The sequence below is a fragment of the Dipodomys ordii genome, unplaced genomic scaffold (assembly GCF_000151885.1).
Source record: "Dipodomys ordii isolate 6190 unplaced genomic scaffold, Dord_2.0 Scaffold118, whole genome shotgun sequence".
Classification (NCBI taxonomy): Eukaryota; Metazoa; Chordata; class Mammalia; order Rodentia; family Heteromyidae; genus Dipodomys; species Dipodomys ordii.
Window position 1 is genome coordinate 2,512,419 of NW_012267334.1, and position 15,260 is coordinate 2,527,678.

The window sequence follows — 15,260 nt, forward strand, 5'->3', positions numbered from 1 at the left end:
CCCCCTCCCCCTTCCTCCCCCTCCTCTTCCTCACTCTCCTCCCCCTCCTCTTCCTCCTCCTCTCGGTGGATCTCAGTGAAGTCAGGTTCTGCCAATACATGTGGTCTGCAACCCTGCCAGGAGCCTGGGGCTGAAGGGGAGCACACAGCCGGTCAATGCCTCATGCTTCTAGCAATGGCATTTGGTGAGGAGAGGCTGGCTGAAGGAGAGGGCTGGGGCCTCTGCAGAGCCACCAGCCTCCGTGAAACTTTCAAATGCTGGGGGATGGGCTGGCTTCTGGGCTGGGACCAGGCAAGACTCTATTAGCGGCCCCTCTCCTGGAGAGCCAAACAAGGTCAACCAGATGGCCCAGAAGGCTTCTGGCTGCTGCCAAGCAAAGCTGTTTGTGAGTGCCCTCTGCTGACACAATCCAGAACTGCAAGGCAGTCCAGGAGAAGCCAGATGGCAAAAGCAACCACGCCCAAGTCTCAGGAAGCTGTCTTCCTCAGAGCCCAGAGGAAACACGGCTGCTGCCACCTGCACCTCTGCTGTGGGACAGGGCAGAGAGCTCAGTGAAACCAACCGGACCCTCAAGGCTGGCACAGGGCATGGTGTGGGGAAGAACTCCCCAGTGTGGGGCCTGACCCTTGCTAAGGGTCCCAAAGGGTTCCCCGAGGAAAGGCCAGACTTCCCAGCCCAGGGTCAGGTGCACGTGGGGCGTTGTCTGTGCTCGAGGCACCATGACCAGCACCCCCACAGGCAGGGCCACTCAGGGACAGCTCTAGGAGCGGATGACAGGGGTCCGTGAGGGAGCTGAGAGACAGGTATCACCGCAGAGCTCGGGGACTGCCTTCCGCTCTGTGACACCGAAGAAGAGGTCTGCCACTCACCCCGGGGCATCACGCTGTCCTGGGCAGTGGGGGTGTGGGAGGGGCAGCACAGCTTCAGCTGGTACCAGGCAGACAGTGAGTCCTGCTGTACACCTAGGGTCAGGCCACCCGCAGAGATGGCAGGGTCTCACCCCCAAAGGGCCCTGGGGGGCGCTGGGCCTGCAGCAGCTCCGTGGTCCCCCTCCAGGGTAGATAGCACAGCTCCCATCTCAGCCAGCACCCCTTGCTCTCGCTGGGAAGAGTCCCCTGCCTCTCATCCCTCCCACCCCCCCAATCACGTCCCTCTCTGAAATAACACGGAAAGTGAGAGTTCACGTTCTCCAGTAGGAAGCGCAGCTGAGGCCCACAGACCTGCGTCTTTCCCATTAAAATGCTGTTTCACAAATTTTAAACTCTCTATGGCCACAAATTTTCTCAGTTCAGATAAAACCTGAAGAGGTAAATTATGTTTCACATTCATCTCCCTCCTGGCAAAATAACAATGGATTTATTGTCACTGTAAGACGGCCCCGTCTCGTCATGAGCCGGGCCACTGACACGCTCTACAGTCGACTGTCGGCAGTCCTGGGGGAAGTGGGTCTGCTGTCCGACGCTTCATATTTCATTTCTCCCCGAAGTCCCACTGGGAGGGGCGGGCTTGGCACGGGCCCGAATCCCTTCCTCCACGCATTCGTCTTGTCTTTGCGGGATGCCCTGAGGCATGAGAGCATTTTAGGAATACAGCAGGAGGCAAATAGATATGTGTTGACCACAGAACGGATCGTTTCTATGACAAGTTATCAGGGACATTGACAGATCCCTTGATTTGCTCAGGTGACCAACGGCTGTGACTGGTCCCCTATGAGGTGCCAGGCAAGAGACAGAGGAGGTCTCTGCACCCAGGACGTCACTCCTCTGTCCCCAAGGACAGAAGCTGCACTAAGGAAGGGTACTGGCAAAGGGGGAGGGGCAAAGACTTGCCGGTTAACGGCGTCCAATCAACTGCCTCCACTGGCCAGCGGATGGGCATCCCAGAGGCCTCAGAGCAGGGACGTGAGGAGGGATGGGGAGAGGGAGAGTCCGGGAGCCAGAACACAGCACAGGCACAGAACCAGGAAGGCGTGGCCTCTATGCCCAAGATGAGACTGGGAGACCCTTGACCTGCCTCATCAGGGACTCAGGACAGCCTCATCACCGAGGGGACACTCAGAGGGGGACGCGACAGCGGGGGGCACTGGCTGGGGGGTGGGAGGAGCCGTGACAGGAGGACCCGTGGATGCATGCAGGGAGCTGCCCGGCGCTTCTCACAGGTCTCAGCCAGGGCCACCTCCATGCGACACCACCACAGCGAGCAGAGAATGGCAGGGCCACACGTCCGGGACAGGCAGCCCTTTCAGGACCCAGGTCCAGGTGACTTGTTAGGGGTGAGAAGTAGGACAATCCACCAGGAGGACTCGGGGGACGGCACACCGGGAGGATGGGGGGGGACGGCCCACCAGGAGGATAGGGGGGGACGGTCCACCAGGAGGACTCGGGGAACAGCACACTGGGAGCACTCAGGGGACAGCACACCGGGAGGACTCAGGGGACGGCCCACCGGGAGGACTCAGGAGGTTCCCTGTCCCAGAAACCTGGGCTTTGCCGCACATTGACCCGTCACAGAAACAGGCTTTGCTTAGCACTGAGACACAGCTGCCATCATGGCTTCTTGGCCCAAAGGGCCCATTCCTACTTCAGACACAAACTTCTAAAGTCCTGATAGATTTGAGGGGACTCTAGAAAGTGGTGGGGAAAGGAGTACAGAGAAGAAAAGGCCAAAGTTGTCCAGAAACCACGGCCGGCAGGAACATCCTCCAGGGACGCAGCAGGGACAGAGACAGCGCTGTTCGTTAAAACTGTCCCAAACCTTGCTCAGTGCTAAGGTCACTTCCAGGCCACCAGAAAGATGGAGCACAGACTTGTGATCATTGGGAACACCTCTCACAAGGTGACCGTGCCTGCCCGAGACCCTACGTCCTCGCTCACGTACGTCAGCTGGCATCTGACTGACTGCAGGCCGTCGGGGCAGCACCTCAAGGCAGGGGCAGAAGGGGTCGATCACCCGCCGGATTCCACATGGCCAGAGAAGCCCAGAGGGTTCATGGACTCCAGTGGGCAGGGAGGAGAGGACCTGCCCCGGGGTGGTGAGAGGAACAACTGGGTGCCACAGTGTATGAGATTAAAAGGAGAAGTCTGGCTTGGCAATCTGTTCTCATTAGAGCCTCTGCAATGCAGCTAGCTTCGAGTCACCATGCTTGATGCACGTTCCCGTCACTCACTGTCCCCAAGTTCAGCTTCCAGCCTCCCCAGCGGCCCTGGGCCCGCCCTCCCTCACCTCCCGGGAAGCCAACCCTCTCCCCTTCCTGTGTTTGTGACCCCACGGGCTTCCCGGCTGCTGCCGGCCCAGGGACGGCGGGGCTGCAGGAGCCCCCCCCTCCACAGCCACCAGGCGCGCCTCTTACCCGGGTACAGCTGCTTGGTGGGCGCGCTGAGCTGGGCCTCCTTGGTCACTCGGTAGGCAACGTCTGGGCCTTTGGCAGAGCGTCGTGTGGCGCAGAAGCCTGTGGTCTTCGTGATGCCATCGGGCAAGTTGTGAAAATCTAGAACCTTCAGGAGATCTGCTGGCTGAGCTGAAATGACAGAGGAGCTGGAATCAGCCACAGAGAGGAAAGGAGAGGAGCACGGGGAGCACGGGGAAGGGGAGGACTCCAGAGGCTGCCGCAGCCCTCACCACACACAGCACAGCCACGTATGTCTCCAAAGAAGCTGGGGACCGAGCAGCTGCCTTATCCCAACACGCGCAAGCAGTCCCACACCAGGAGCAAACCTCCCCTCCAGCCTCTGCATTCCTTCCCGAAGATTCCTGACCCTCCATCCTCTGGGGGTGCCTGGGGACGAGCAGGGGCGTCTCAGGCCTTGAGAAGCTGACCCTCCCACCACTGGTGCAGCGGTACTTGCTGAAGAGCTCAGCAGTCACCCCCAAAACACGGCAGCCCCTCAGCCAGCACCTCCTCCCCCGTGTCACGAGAGCGTGGGGCTGTGTGCCTGCCTGGTGCCCGCAAGGGACCACGTGGTTCCTACCCGGTTCAGCTCCCACTCATGAGGCGCGGGGGAGCCGGGAGAAAATCAAATCCAAGTGGGTGCCACGGTGCAGAACAAGGTGTAGCTCCTGGGTGTCTCAGCACCCACAGCCGTGTCCCTCCACCCACTGGGGCCTGCCTGGGGCTGGCCATGCCCTCCACTCGGGTGAAGAAACACCGACATCAACACCCATCCCAGATGACCAGGCTAGGCTAGAGACGCCCATCCAGGGGCTTTTCCTTCCGGTGGGAGTGACCCACTGCTCCGCTGACGCCACACATAGAACATGGCCTGGGTGGAACAGGATGCTGTCTTCCAGCCGCAGCGAGTACCCTTCTGAAAGTGAGGGGGCAGACCCCCGCCATGCTGCATGAGCACCTGGATCAAGCTAGGCCTGAAAGTGGGTGTGTGCACGCACCAATACGTTCACCCTCACAGGTGGTCTTAACAGGAGAGCCTCCCGGCAGGAGGCCCTGTGTTCCAGGAGGGCAGGCCTGGATGGGGTGCGGGAGTCGTGCAAGCCCAGGGTGTGGTGTGACTAGCTGGGAGAGAGGGAGGCTAGCCTGGGCCAGGCTCCGGTGGGGCCTGGGGAGGGCAGCGTGGTTACAGGAGGCTGCAGAAGGCAGAGGCCAGGATGGCCTCAGCTCATCTCAATCGCCGGCTCTTGTGGCCTCCTGTTTCCCTGATTAGGCCCTGGCCCCTCCCCAGCACCCAGACCCCCGCAGCGTGTCAGTCCTTCACCTGATCTATGCTGTGCCCCGTATCTGAGGCCCCTCTGGGCCGCTCAGAACTGGCGGCAAAGCTCTCGCTGGGGCTTGTCCGCCAGACACCTGAGTCCATGCGGAGTGCCAGCACTGGCAAGGCCAGGTGGCACTACCCCAGGCCTGGCCCCAGCCGTGGGAAGAGACGCGCTGCCAGCTGCTGGCACACCTGTCCCAAATGACACAGCACTGGGCCCCGGTCATCCCAGGCTTGGCTCCAGGCTGGCGGCGTCTGGGGAAGGCGTCAGGGATCTCGGCCAGGAGGCCTGGACACACCGCAGCCAGCGAGGATGCTCTTCCCAGACAACAGGCTGGACACCTGTTTTCTCCATCCACAGGGATGGCAGCTCCTCTCCACAGCCTGCCTGGGCACCGCTGCAGACAACGTCACCGCTTAAGAAGGTCACCAGTCCCCCCCTCCCCCGCAGGCCCCGCACCATCCTTCACCTTGGCCAGAGCACAAGAAAGTTTAGTTCTGACACTGGGGCTTGAACTCAGAGCCTGGGTGCTACCCCTCGGCTTTTTTACTCAAGGCTGGTGCTCTACCACTTGAGCCAGGGCAGTACCACTTCTGGCTCATTGGTGGTAAATTGGAGATAAGGGTCTCAGAGACTTTCCTGCCCTGGCTGGCTTCCAATCATGACTGGGAAGCACACTGTAAGCCTCCACGGAGGTGTCTGTGGGTCCCCACGCCCACCCTCTGGGGCCGAACACCCATGCTGAAGGCCGACGGCTCCACGCTCTGCTCACAGGCTGGCCCATCCATAGGACAGCTGGTTCACTCCAGCTCAGCCCAGCCTCCTCCCAGCCCTCCCTGCTCCACAGCCTGGGGACAAACTACATCTCCCAGATGTCTTTGGGGCAACTCAGGATGAAAACTCATCATCATAGCATCCTGTCCTGGGTGCAGATGTGAAGGATTAAGGGATGCCCTATTGGCTTGGCTCCAGGGGTCAAGGCAATTGAGGTGTCAAGACCCACGTGTCAGCAAGTGCAGCAGCAGCTTCCGGCTGCCTAGGCCGCAGCCTCCCTGTGGTGTGCGACCCTTGGGTCGCCTGGGAGGGGCAGGGCCAGCACAAGGCCACTGAGCTCAGAGTCCAGACCACAGGACTCTGTATGGGCTCTCCAAGGGCCCACATCCTTGGGCCATTCTAATGAGAAAACCAGGTGTGGCACCCCCAGATAAGACACAGGTGAAACTGAATTCTGGGTGCCAAGCACCATAAGAAGTAGCATGAAATCTCTGGAAAGAAAGGTAGGCCTCTGATAGCAGTGCTTCCCAAAGGTGCTTGGACAGAGGGGTCCAGGACAGATGATGGGTGGGTGGGTCAGTAGATAGATAGATGGACACATGGGTGCATGCATGGATGGATGGATGGACACATGGATGGATGGTTGGATGGGTAGATGGATGGATGGGTGGATAGATGGGTAGATGGATGGATGGATGGATGGATGGATGGATGGATGGATGGATGGAAAGATGGATGACAGATGGATGGACACATGGATGGATGGAAAGATGATGGATGGACACATGATGGATGGATGGACACGTGGGTGTATGGATGGATGGATGGATGGATGGACACATGGATGGATGGTTGGATGGGTAGATGGATGGATGGGTAGATGGATGAGTAGATGGGTAGATGGATGATGGATGGATGGATGGACGGATGGATGAATGGGTAGATAGATGGATGGATAGATGAGTAGATGGGTTGATGGATGGATTAGTGGATGCATGAGTAGATGGGTGGATGGATAGATGATGGATGGGTAGACGGATGGATGAATCAATGGATCGATGGATAGATGAGTGAATGGATGGATGGATCGATGGATAGATGAGTGGATGGATCAATGGATCGATGGATAAGTAGATGGGAGATGGATGGATGGATGACAAATGGATGGATACATGGATGGATAAGTGGATGGATGAATAGATAGGTTGGTGGGTAGATGGGTGGATGACGCATGGATAGATGGACGGATGGATGGATGAGTGGATGGATGGGTGGATGGATAGATGGAGAGATGGGATGGATGGGTGGATGGATGAGTATATGGGTGGGTGGGTGGATGGATGGATGGATGGGAAAATAGATGGATGGACAAATGGATCATGGAAGCACAGAAAGGGAATCCTCAACATGAAACACAGAAGGGGTACCTTCACCAACTGCTGTGCCAGCATCTCATCTGTCCAGCAGAACAGGGGCATCAGAACAAAGGTCACCCACAGCTAGAAGAACCACTATAGCACAGAGGCCCTGCAAGGATGGGGACAGGAAGCTGTCCCCAGGGTTTATTCACCCCTGCCCTGTCTAGCAGGGGCTGGACACTCAAAGTGCCTGTCCCCACCTGACTTATGCTTGACCATTGTTTACTGGTCCAGAAGGTTCCATGAGGGATCTGTGATCTGTCAAATGCCAGCTCATCTTAGCACAGAGTCCCTGCCATGACCTGATCACTCATGAGCCTCCGCTCCACAGGAAGTGGCCTCTCCTCAGCCAGCCCTGTCACCTGAGCTATGCGGCACCTCCACCTCACAGCACTGCCGTAATGCTGCCTCCTCCATCTGCTGGGTGCCACGCCCACTTCCTCGTAGACTTGTCCCCCATGAAGTCGCCCTTTGGGAGAGGCACTAATGTCACTTCTATCTCATTAGACGGTTAATGCCAGGGCCTGGCTCCTGGGTCCCAGGGATCAGGATCAACAGGAAATACACTCACCACTCCAGGCCTGTCTCTGACCCTAGGGACTGCACAGCCCGGGCCCCACTGCCACCTACCACTGCTGCTGAATGTAGCTGTGGTCCCCAGGCCAGGAATATCCAGGAATCCTGAAGGCTCAGGATCCCGGGCGCCCAGCAGCAACACTGGACCACACACCCGGGCCCCAGTGGCTGGGGGAGGGATACTGTCCACACATGCTTCCAGGCCTCCCTGCATCCCTGCTTTTCTGTGTCCCCAGGAGGGACACATTGCAAGAAGGGCATCACCAGGGGCAGGGGCAACAGGAGGCTGGGGTCCAGCCTGGAGTATACAGGCAACCGAGGTCTGAGCACCAGGCAGAGTAGGAGCCTCACTGGTTCCTCCCTCCCAGCCATACAGGTCAGGGGGCAGGGAGGGACTGTGGGGTGCAGTTTAAGGTCACAGGAACAAACAGACCAACAAGGGAGAGGGGGAAAGGCCCCAATCAAACTCCTAGCTATGATGTCTTAGTATCTGTTTAGGGGTGACCCACACATACAAGGGAGACTCAAAATTCATGAACACTTCATTAAAGCTGGGTGCCAGTGCTCACACTTATAATCCAAGCTAATCAGGAAGCCGTGACCTGGAGGATCCCAGCTCAAAGTTAGCCCTGGCAGACAAGTCCACAAGACTGTATCTCCAATCATCCAGTGAAAACAAAGCAAAATAGAACAAAAAAGCCATGCACCGGTGGCTCACGCCTTTAATCCTAGCTACTCCGGAGGCTGAGATCTGAGGATCTCCGTTGAAAGTCAGCCCAGGTAGGAAAGTCTATGAGACACTTATCATCTCCAATTAAACATCAAAAAAAAAAAAAATCCGAAGTAGAGCTGTGTGGCTCAGATGGCAGAGCACAAAAGCTCAGGGACAGTGACCAGGCACTAAGTTAAAGCCCCAGGACCAGCACACGTGCGTGTGCACACACACACACAGAAGCAGCAGCATCATGGGAAGTAACCCTGGGTACTAGCACTCCCCTGAGTGCCGGGCAGTGACAGGGCAGGGCAAGGGTCTGGGAAGAAGAGGACTCGTTCCTCACGAGGTGTTCAGGGCTTTTGCGAGGCCTTGTTCTAGGCAAAAACACTGCCCTCATCTTACTTTCTACAGCACCAAAGATTGCACCTGACCAACTGAGAAAGCAGCCTAGAAACATGGCCCCCTGGTAAACTGGTGTTTCAGCCAAGTACCACAAACACAGGCTCCGTAAACCCTCAGGAGGGGCACACTGGTACATGGAGAAGATAAATGAAAAGAGAGTATAGATTAAATGATAGAAGGGTGAAAAAGGAAGGTGAAAAACCCATGAATGGATGGATGATCAATAGTTGAATGGATGAGAAATGGACATGATCTGGATGAATGATGGATGAATGGTTGGATGGACTGATGAATCCATAGGTAGATGGACAGATGGATGATGGATAGTTGAATGGATAATAAACAGATGACTGGATGGATGGATAGATGGATGGATGAATAATAATTGGATGGATACATAGATGGAAGATGATTGGATAGGGTTGGTTGGATGGATATTAGATGGAAGGAATGGATAAAGGAGGATCTATGATTCACTGAACAATTCTAACAAAGATTGGTTGAAGAATGACTCACAGAATGATTACAAGTGGCTCACACCTACAATCCTAGCTACTCAGGAGGCTAAGATCTGAGGATCACAGTTTGAAGCCAACCCAGGCAGAAAAGCCCATGAGAATCTTATCTCCAATAAACTACTCAGAAAAAGCCAGAAGTGGCACTGTGGCTCAAGTAATAAAGCACTAGCCTTGAGCACAAAGAGGCTCAGGAACAGTGCCCAGGCCCTGAGTTCAAGCCCCAGGACCAGCAAAAAGAAATGAAAGAATGACTTTTATGGGTAGGTAGATGGCAGGGTAGATGGATGAATAAATAAAGGAGTGAATGAAAGAAAAGAACAGCATCATCTTAAAGGTTCACCTGACAAGCTTCAGCTTCTCAAAGGTTTCAGTACCCCCATTCACCTGTCCGTCCCCCTTTCCTTTCAGACAAGAGGGTGACGTTCAGGGAGGTGTGTTCCTGGGCCTTGTGTCCCCATGGCTCAGAGCAAAGCAGACGGAACTCAGGCTGAGCACCTCTGCCTGCAGATACCTGGTGTGTGGGGAAGAGGGGGTGTACAATATGCGCCCAGCAGTATTGCAGATGATGCTGGTATCCCATGTCCCCAGGGAGTGAGGGCACTGGGGAGAGACCACCTAGGTAACCACCCAGCCCTCGCCACTAGCAAAACCTCAGAGAGCATGCCACAACACCCTGCTTGGCGACCAGGTTTGGAGCTGAGAAAGCATCTCCAATCACTGGCCCTTCCCAATGGCACTCTTTTCCTGTCCAGAAAGCCAAGGGCTCTACCACACTCTTGATCAGTTTCCCAGGTGAGCAATTTCACTGGAAACCCTGGCAGAGGTCGGGGCCGGAGGCGGAGCTTTACCTGGGAACACACCAGTGTGGGGAGGGTAGATCTCAACCTGCAGGTGCAGAGGTGGCGCCATCCCAAAGCTGCATCCTCATGCTGGGACTACCTATCCCCACTGCTCACTGAGGCTGGCCTGAGGGCAGAATGCCTGGCCCTTCAACACCACCCCACAGGGGGAGGCCAGCCGCTGGGCAAGGCACACAGCCCCCTGCAGTAATCGCCTTGCTCTGGTGGAGACACCCCCCCAGATGATCACGTGGCCCACAGCGCACACACCTGCTATTGAAAATAAGCCATGCCAACACTGAAGACTCCATGGAGGGTCCAGTGATGTGGGCAGGACACAAAGGACTCCCAGAGCAAGGGGCCTGGGCCAAGCCAAAGGAAGAAGACACAATGTCAGAAGAGCTCTGACAGAAGCCAAGGCCATATCGGAACATTACAGCTCAGGTAACCCATTCCACAGGGCAGCACCTAATGGCAAAGCGCTGGGTTGTGTCAGAACCTAGCACCCAGATAAAGTAGGGCTCCCATTGAGGGTCGTGGTGGCGGTGAGTGCAGGCCTCTAGCTTGAGATCTAGGGGAAGGGTCACCGTGGGGACAAGCGGCCCTGCATCTTCCCCTCCCTTCTGCGGTCGTTGCTGCTTTCCACCTGTGCTTATTAATAGAGGTGTTTTCCTTACCCTGTCACTCCTCAGAGAATAATGAGCAGTACAGAGCAAGGCCAGGCATGCTGTGCCATGGCCAGCTGCCAAAGCTGGAGCCCCGGAGGGGCGGGAGGGCCTGCGCACGGGAGCATGCAGCCCGGGGAGGGGAGGCGGGGGTAGGTGGGGAGGAGCTGCACTCAGGCTGCCCAGAGGCTCTGCTGGTCCAGGCGGGGACCTGCACTTGTGAAGCCCAGCAGGGACAAGACAGTTGACCTTGTTCATCTTCTCGTTCAGGAGGAAGACGGGAAAGGTGACAAACTCCACCCTACGGGGCCAGTTGTTTTGGCTAGCACATGCTCCACAGGCTTTCAGAAGCATCCAGAGAATGGTGGTGTTGGGGCAGCTGGAATCACTGTAACAGCATACACCAACTTTAATGTCTCCATAGGGGCCTGGCCCAGGGAGCCATGCTGGGCGGGGGGCGGGGGGGGGGAGGGGGCGGGGCAATTGGAGAGGAGAGAAGCGGAGGGGGGGTGCGTCGGGAGACCATGACAGAATGGCACCAGCCTCTGACAGAACTGCTGCAGACCTGCTGCCATTAAATGGCATTTTTGAAAGGTACCAGGTTACTGGGCCCTGGGCAGGTGGGGGCTGCCTTCTCTCAACAGAGACACAGGAGGAGAAGGAGGAGGAGGAGGACGAAGAGGAGGACGAAGAGGAAGAAGAGGAGGAGGAGGAGCAGAGGAGGAGGAGGAGGAATAAAGGAACAGAGGATGCAATTATCAGCACTAATATGGTTGGCCTCAGAGGCTCCCTCACCCCTTCATGAGCTGAGGAGAGTGGGTGTGCCCACCAGGGATGGTGACAGCCCTCCGGGCCCAGTGTCCCTGCTGCCTCAGTGTCCCCTGCCCCCTGCAGTTACTCAAATCATGCCCCACCCACACCCCCAAGTAGGCCAGAGGTATTCCCAAGGACCTGAGACCCTTCAGGACACACCTTGTCCTCTACCAGAATAGGCAGGAGTGTGGCACAGTGCTCGCAAAGGAGAAAGAAATGAGCAAGGTACCCAGAGAGAAACGGAGGAGCCACTGAATTCCTTCCAACCATCCAATCAACAGATGGTCAAACTGACTACAGAACACATGAACCAACTGATGAACAAACTAACCAACCAATGAAAACACGAAGAATGAGCAAAGCAAAGCAACGAGCAAGCACTCCCACACAGCAGCCAAGGAAGGAAGGAAGGAACAAATGGACAGCCAAGAAACCAACAGCAAATAACACAACTGAACAAGCCCACCAATGAATAGCTGAACTACTGAACCAGCCCATGAACAACTGGATACCCCGACAAATACAAGGACTCAGTTGGACGGCTGGGGGCAAGGCTGTGTGGGCAGCATGGGGTATCCACATGCTGATCTGGCATTCCCCTGTGGGGCCAAGCCTACAAGCAGGGCAACCAGGCTCACTTGTGAAGCAGGTCCACACCCGTCAGCCAGGAGCTGGTCAAGTCCACAGCACTGTCACCATCCACTGCCCTGCAGAAGCTGGGCACAAGGGGCCCGCCACAGGACACAGCGCTGGAGACACTGCTAGAACACTGCTAGAGCCAAATAACAGACATGGGTACAATCTGCAGACACACACACACAAGCCATGGCATCAGCAACCGAGACAATTCTGGGTTAGCTTACTAGACTGGGGAAAGGGAGGAGTGTGTGACCACTCACTGCACATCTACTTCCAAAAACCTCTCTACATCCACATCAAACTCACACATTAACAAAAAGTAAAAAGCAGTAGCTCTTCCTAACGAGAGCTCATCCCAAGTCGGTGTCCACGTGCCTTCCTCTTTAACCGAGGTGGGCCTGGGACCCTGTGAGCATCACTAAGTGATACCACACCACCGTGGGGGCCCAAGCCGTTCCTCGGGGGGACGGTGGGGGAATGGGATGAAAAACCCAGCTCCCCAGACACTGGCCAGCACCAGAGGGTACTGAGGGCGGGGAGAAACCTGAAGCTGGAAGGGCCCAGGATGAGGCTGCTTTTTCACTCAGGGCTGGTGCTTTACCACTTGAGCCAGGCCTCCACTTCTGGCTTTTGAGTGATTAACTGGAGCTAAGAGTCTCAAGGACTTTTCTGCCCAAGCCCTGGTCCTCAGATCTCAGCCTCCTGAGTAGTGAGGATTACGGGTATGCGCAACAGATACCCAGCAACGTGAGATTTTTAACAAAGCATGATTTATCAGCTCTTCGGTCATGACCCATTGTTTCTGTGGCCCAGCTAAGAAATCTTCACCTAACTCAAGGTCAAAAGAGATTTTTTTTTTAATGCTTTCTGGCTTTTTACATCTTACATTCAGATCTCATGTCCATTCTAATTTGTTTTTCATTGTTTCGGGTAAGTTTATTTGCAGGTGATTAAGGGTTCCAGAACCTGCTGTTGATTAAAACCATCTTTCCACCACTAACGTATTTCATTCTCTTGATCAAAATTCAAAGGCATGTCTCCTTATGGATGATTTATGACCTCTGTCCAGTGCATTGATACCTATGGTTCCAGAAGCAAGGTGCTGCCCTGGCTACAGTAGATTTACAGCAAGATAAAATCAAATAGCTCTTGTAGCAAATTAATGAGAGCAAATGACAGTTGATGTCCAACAAGAAACAGCATTACATCCCAAATATTCCATCTGTTCTCCACGTTGACCTGAGTCTGTAGGACAAAAACAGTTCTCGTGGTAACGGGCACTTTCTATCCGGCCTTTCTAAAACAGAACCACAATTTTCTTCTTGGGATTTTCTGTGTGTTTCCCAGAGGTGTGACATTTGAGCGAGCTGCCCCTCTCCATGCGCCTGCCAGGCCAAGGCCCAGGTCCAGCCCAGCCTTGCCCTTTAAGATCGAAATGTGGACAAAAGACAAATGCGTCCATTGGCCATGTGCCCCTCCCCCAGCACTGGCAGTGACTGGCATTTGACTTTTAAGTTCTTGTTACAAGCGGCAGCTTGAGACACAGAAGGAAGCTGGCTCCTGGAGATGGCTCACACCTAGCAAATGCTACAAAGCCAAGTGTCATGAATGAAGTTTACTGGGGTGACAGCCACTGTTGATGCACTCCTCGCACTGCCCAGACACACAGTTCCCAGAAGGTCCTGGAGCAGAGCACTGCCTATGGAGCTGGGCTGTGAGGGACCCCGAGTCCCACTGGTCCTATGGACAGGACTGAGAGGCTTCTAAATGTTTACCGTTATAAATACAACGTGGATGAACGTCTTTCCGCTCCATCCTGTGGCCTCTGGTCACTTGGTGATTATCTGCGCATCTCCAGGACTACTGCGTTTGATCGCACTGTTGGCTCTAACCAGTGGGGGCACTCCTTAACAACTCCCAGCACCAGGAGCCATTTTTTCCACTCCTCAAGCTGTGCACATGTTCAAAACACTAAACCAGGGCTCAACCTGCTGTGCAGATGTTACGCGAAACGGAAACACCCCCAAAGGATACCCCCAAGCCAGCAGCAGGACTCAGCGCCCGCACCAGCAGCTCCGCCGACTCTCTGCCGGCCTCTAATAGGATAACGAGGCTGAGTTCAAGGCCCCCCCCTCGGCGCAGACAGCATGCGTGCTCTGGGCATCACCGCCAGGCTCCGGGCCCTCCGTCCACCATCCCCAGCAGGGGCGAATATGGCCTGCAGAGCTGCACAGAGCTCATTTCCGCTCACTCCAAAGAGCAGGTCCCCAGGCTGCCTGTTCTCCCTCCCCCAGGCTGGCCTGCCCACCTTGCTCTGGTCACCCCACTCCCTCTCGGGCACTCCAAGGTACTATGAGGCCTCAAGAACATTCCTGAGGGGGAGGGGCCACCTGGCAGTAGGGCACCCCAGCACCAACAGAATCTGGGCATCACTAGCCACAGTGGGGACCCCACAATGCAGGTGGCCAGAAAGGGAAGGGAAGGTAGGATGGAATTAGGGTCTGCTCTAGAAGGTTCTGCTGTATCTTCTGGCTAAAGGGACAGGCACTATTCCAGTTCATGGTGACAGCTCCTCCCGTGGCCCTGTGGCACAGAAGGTTCTGCTCCATGCACCAGATTCAGAAACGGGAGCTCACCTGCAGGCCCAAGAGGCCTGGCTTTGTCACAGGACACAGCCCGCCCAGGTCCCAAGAATGGCACAGCAGTCCCTCTCCAGAAGCAGAAGGGCCAGTGCCCTTGCCAACAGGTGGGCAGCCCAGGTCTCTGGTGGTCACCGGGGATGACCCAGCAATGCGGTGACTGCCCACCATCGACGGGAAGGGGGTCCTGCGAGCAAAGCGCTCAAAGGTCCCTGCATCTGGCCACAGTGAGTCAACGTCCCGGAATTCACCCCACAGAAATCATCCGAGAGCCACAAAAGACCTACCAGCATGACATCCACACAGGCGCTCCTTACAAAGCAAGCAGATGGGAACCGCCCTGCCCACCCCCAGAGGGACAGATGGATGGACGGGCGGCCGGGAGGACAGACGGACCAATGGAGTGAGCAAGTCAATGGGATGGAGAGCCGGCAGAGATAAGGGCACAGCGGCCCCTACCTACCCACTCTCCTTCCAGAGTTCTGGTTACTTCAGGTAACCAGAACTCTGTTCTGGTTCAATGGAAAAATCCCGGAAAAAAAAATAATAAATCTC

At 55.9% G+C, this 15,260-nt stretch overlaps 1 protein-coding gene across 1 annotated transcript in view; it reads right to left on the reverse strand.

The window, feature by feature from the left end:
- Col5a1 (collagen, type V, alpha 1) overlaps positions 1-14,876 on the reverse strand; it is a 119,461-nt gene extending 104,585 nt beyond the window's left edge. The window contains exons 1-4 of the mRNA XM_013029375.1: positions 14,703-14,876; positions 12,066-12,196; positions 5,711-5,784; positions 3,350-3,517 (exon numbers count right to left, since the gene is read on the reverse strand). Coding sequence (XP_012884829.1) covers positions 3,350-3,517; positions 5,711-5,784; positions 12,066-12,196; positions 14,703-14,876 — 547 coding nt within the window. The remainder of the gene's footprint in view (positions 1-3,349; positions 3,518-5,710; positions 5,785-12,065; positions 12,197-14,702) is intronic.
- Between the last annotated feature and the right edge of the window lie 384 nt (positions 14,877-15,260).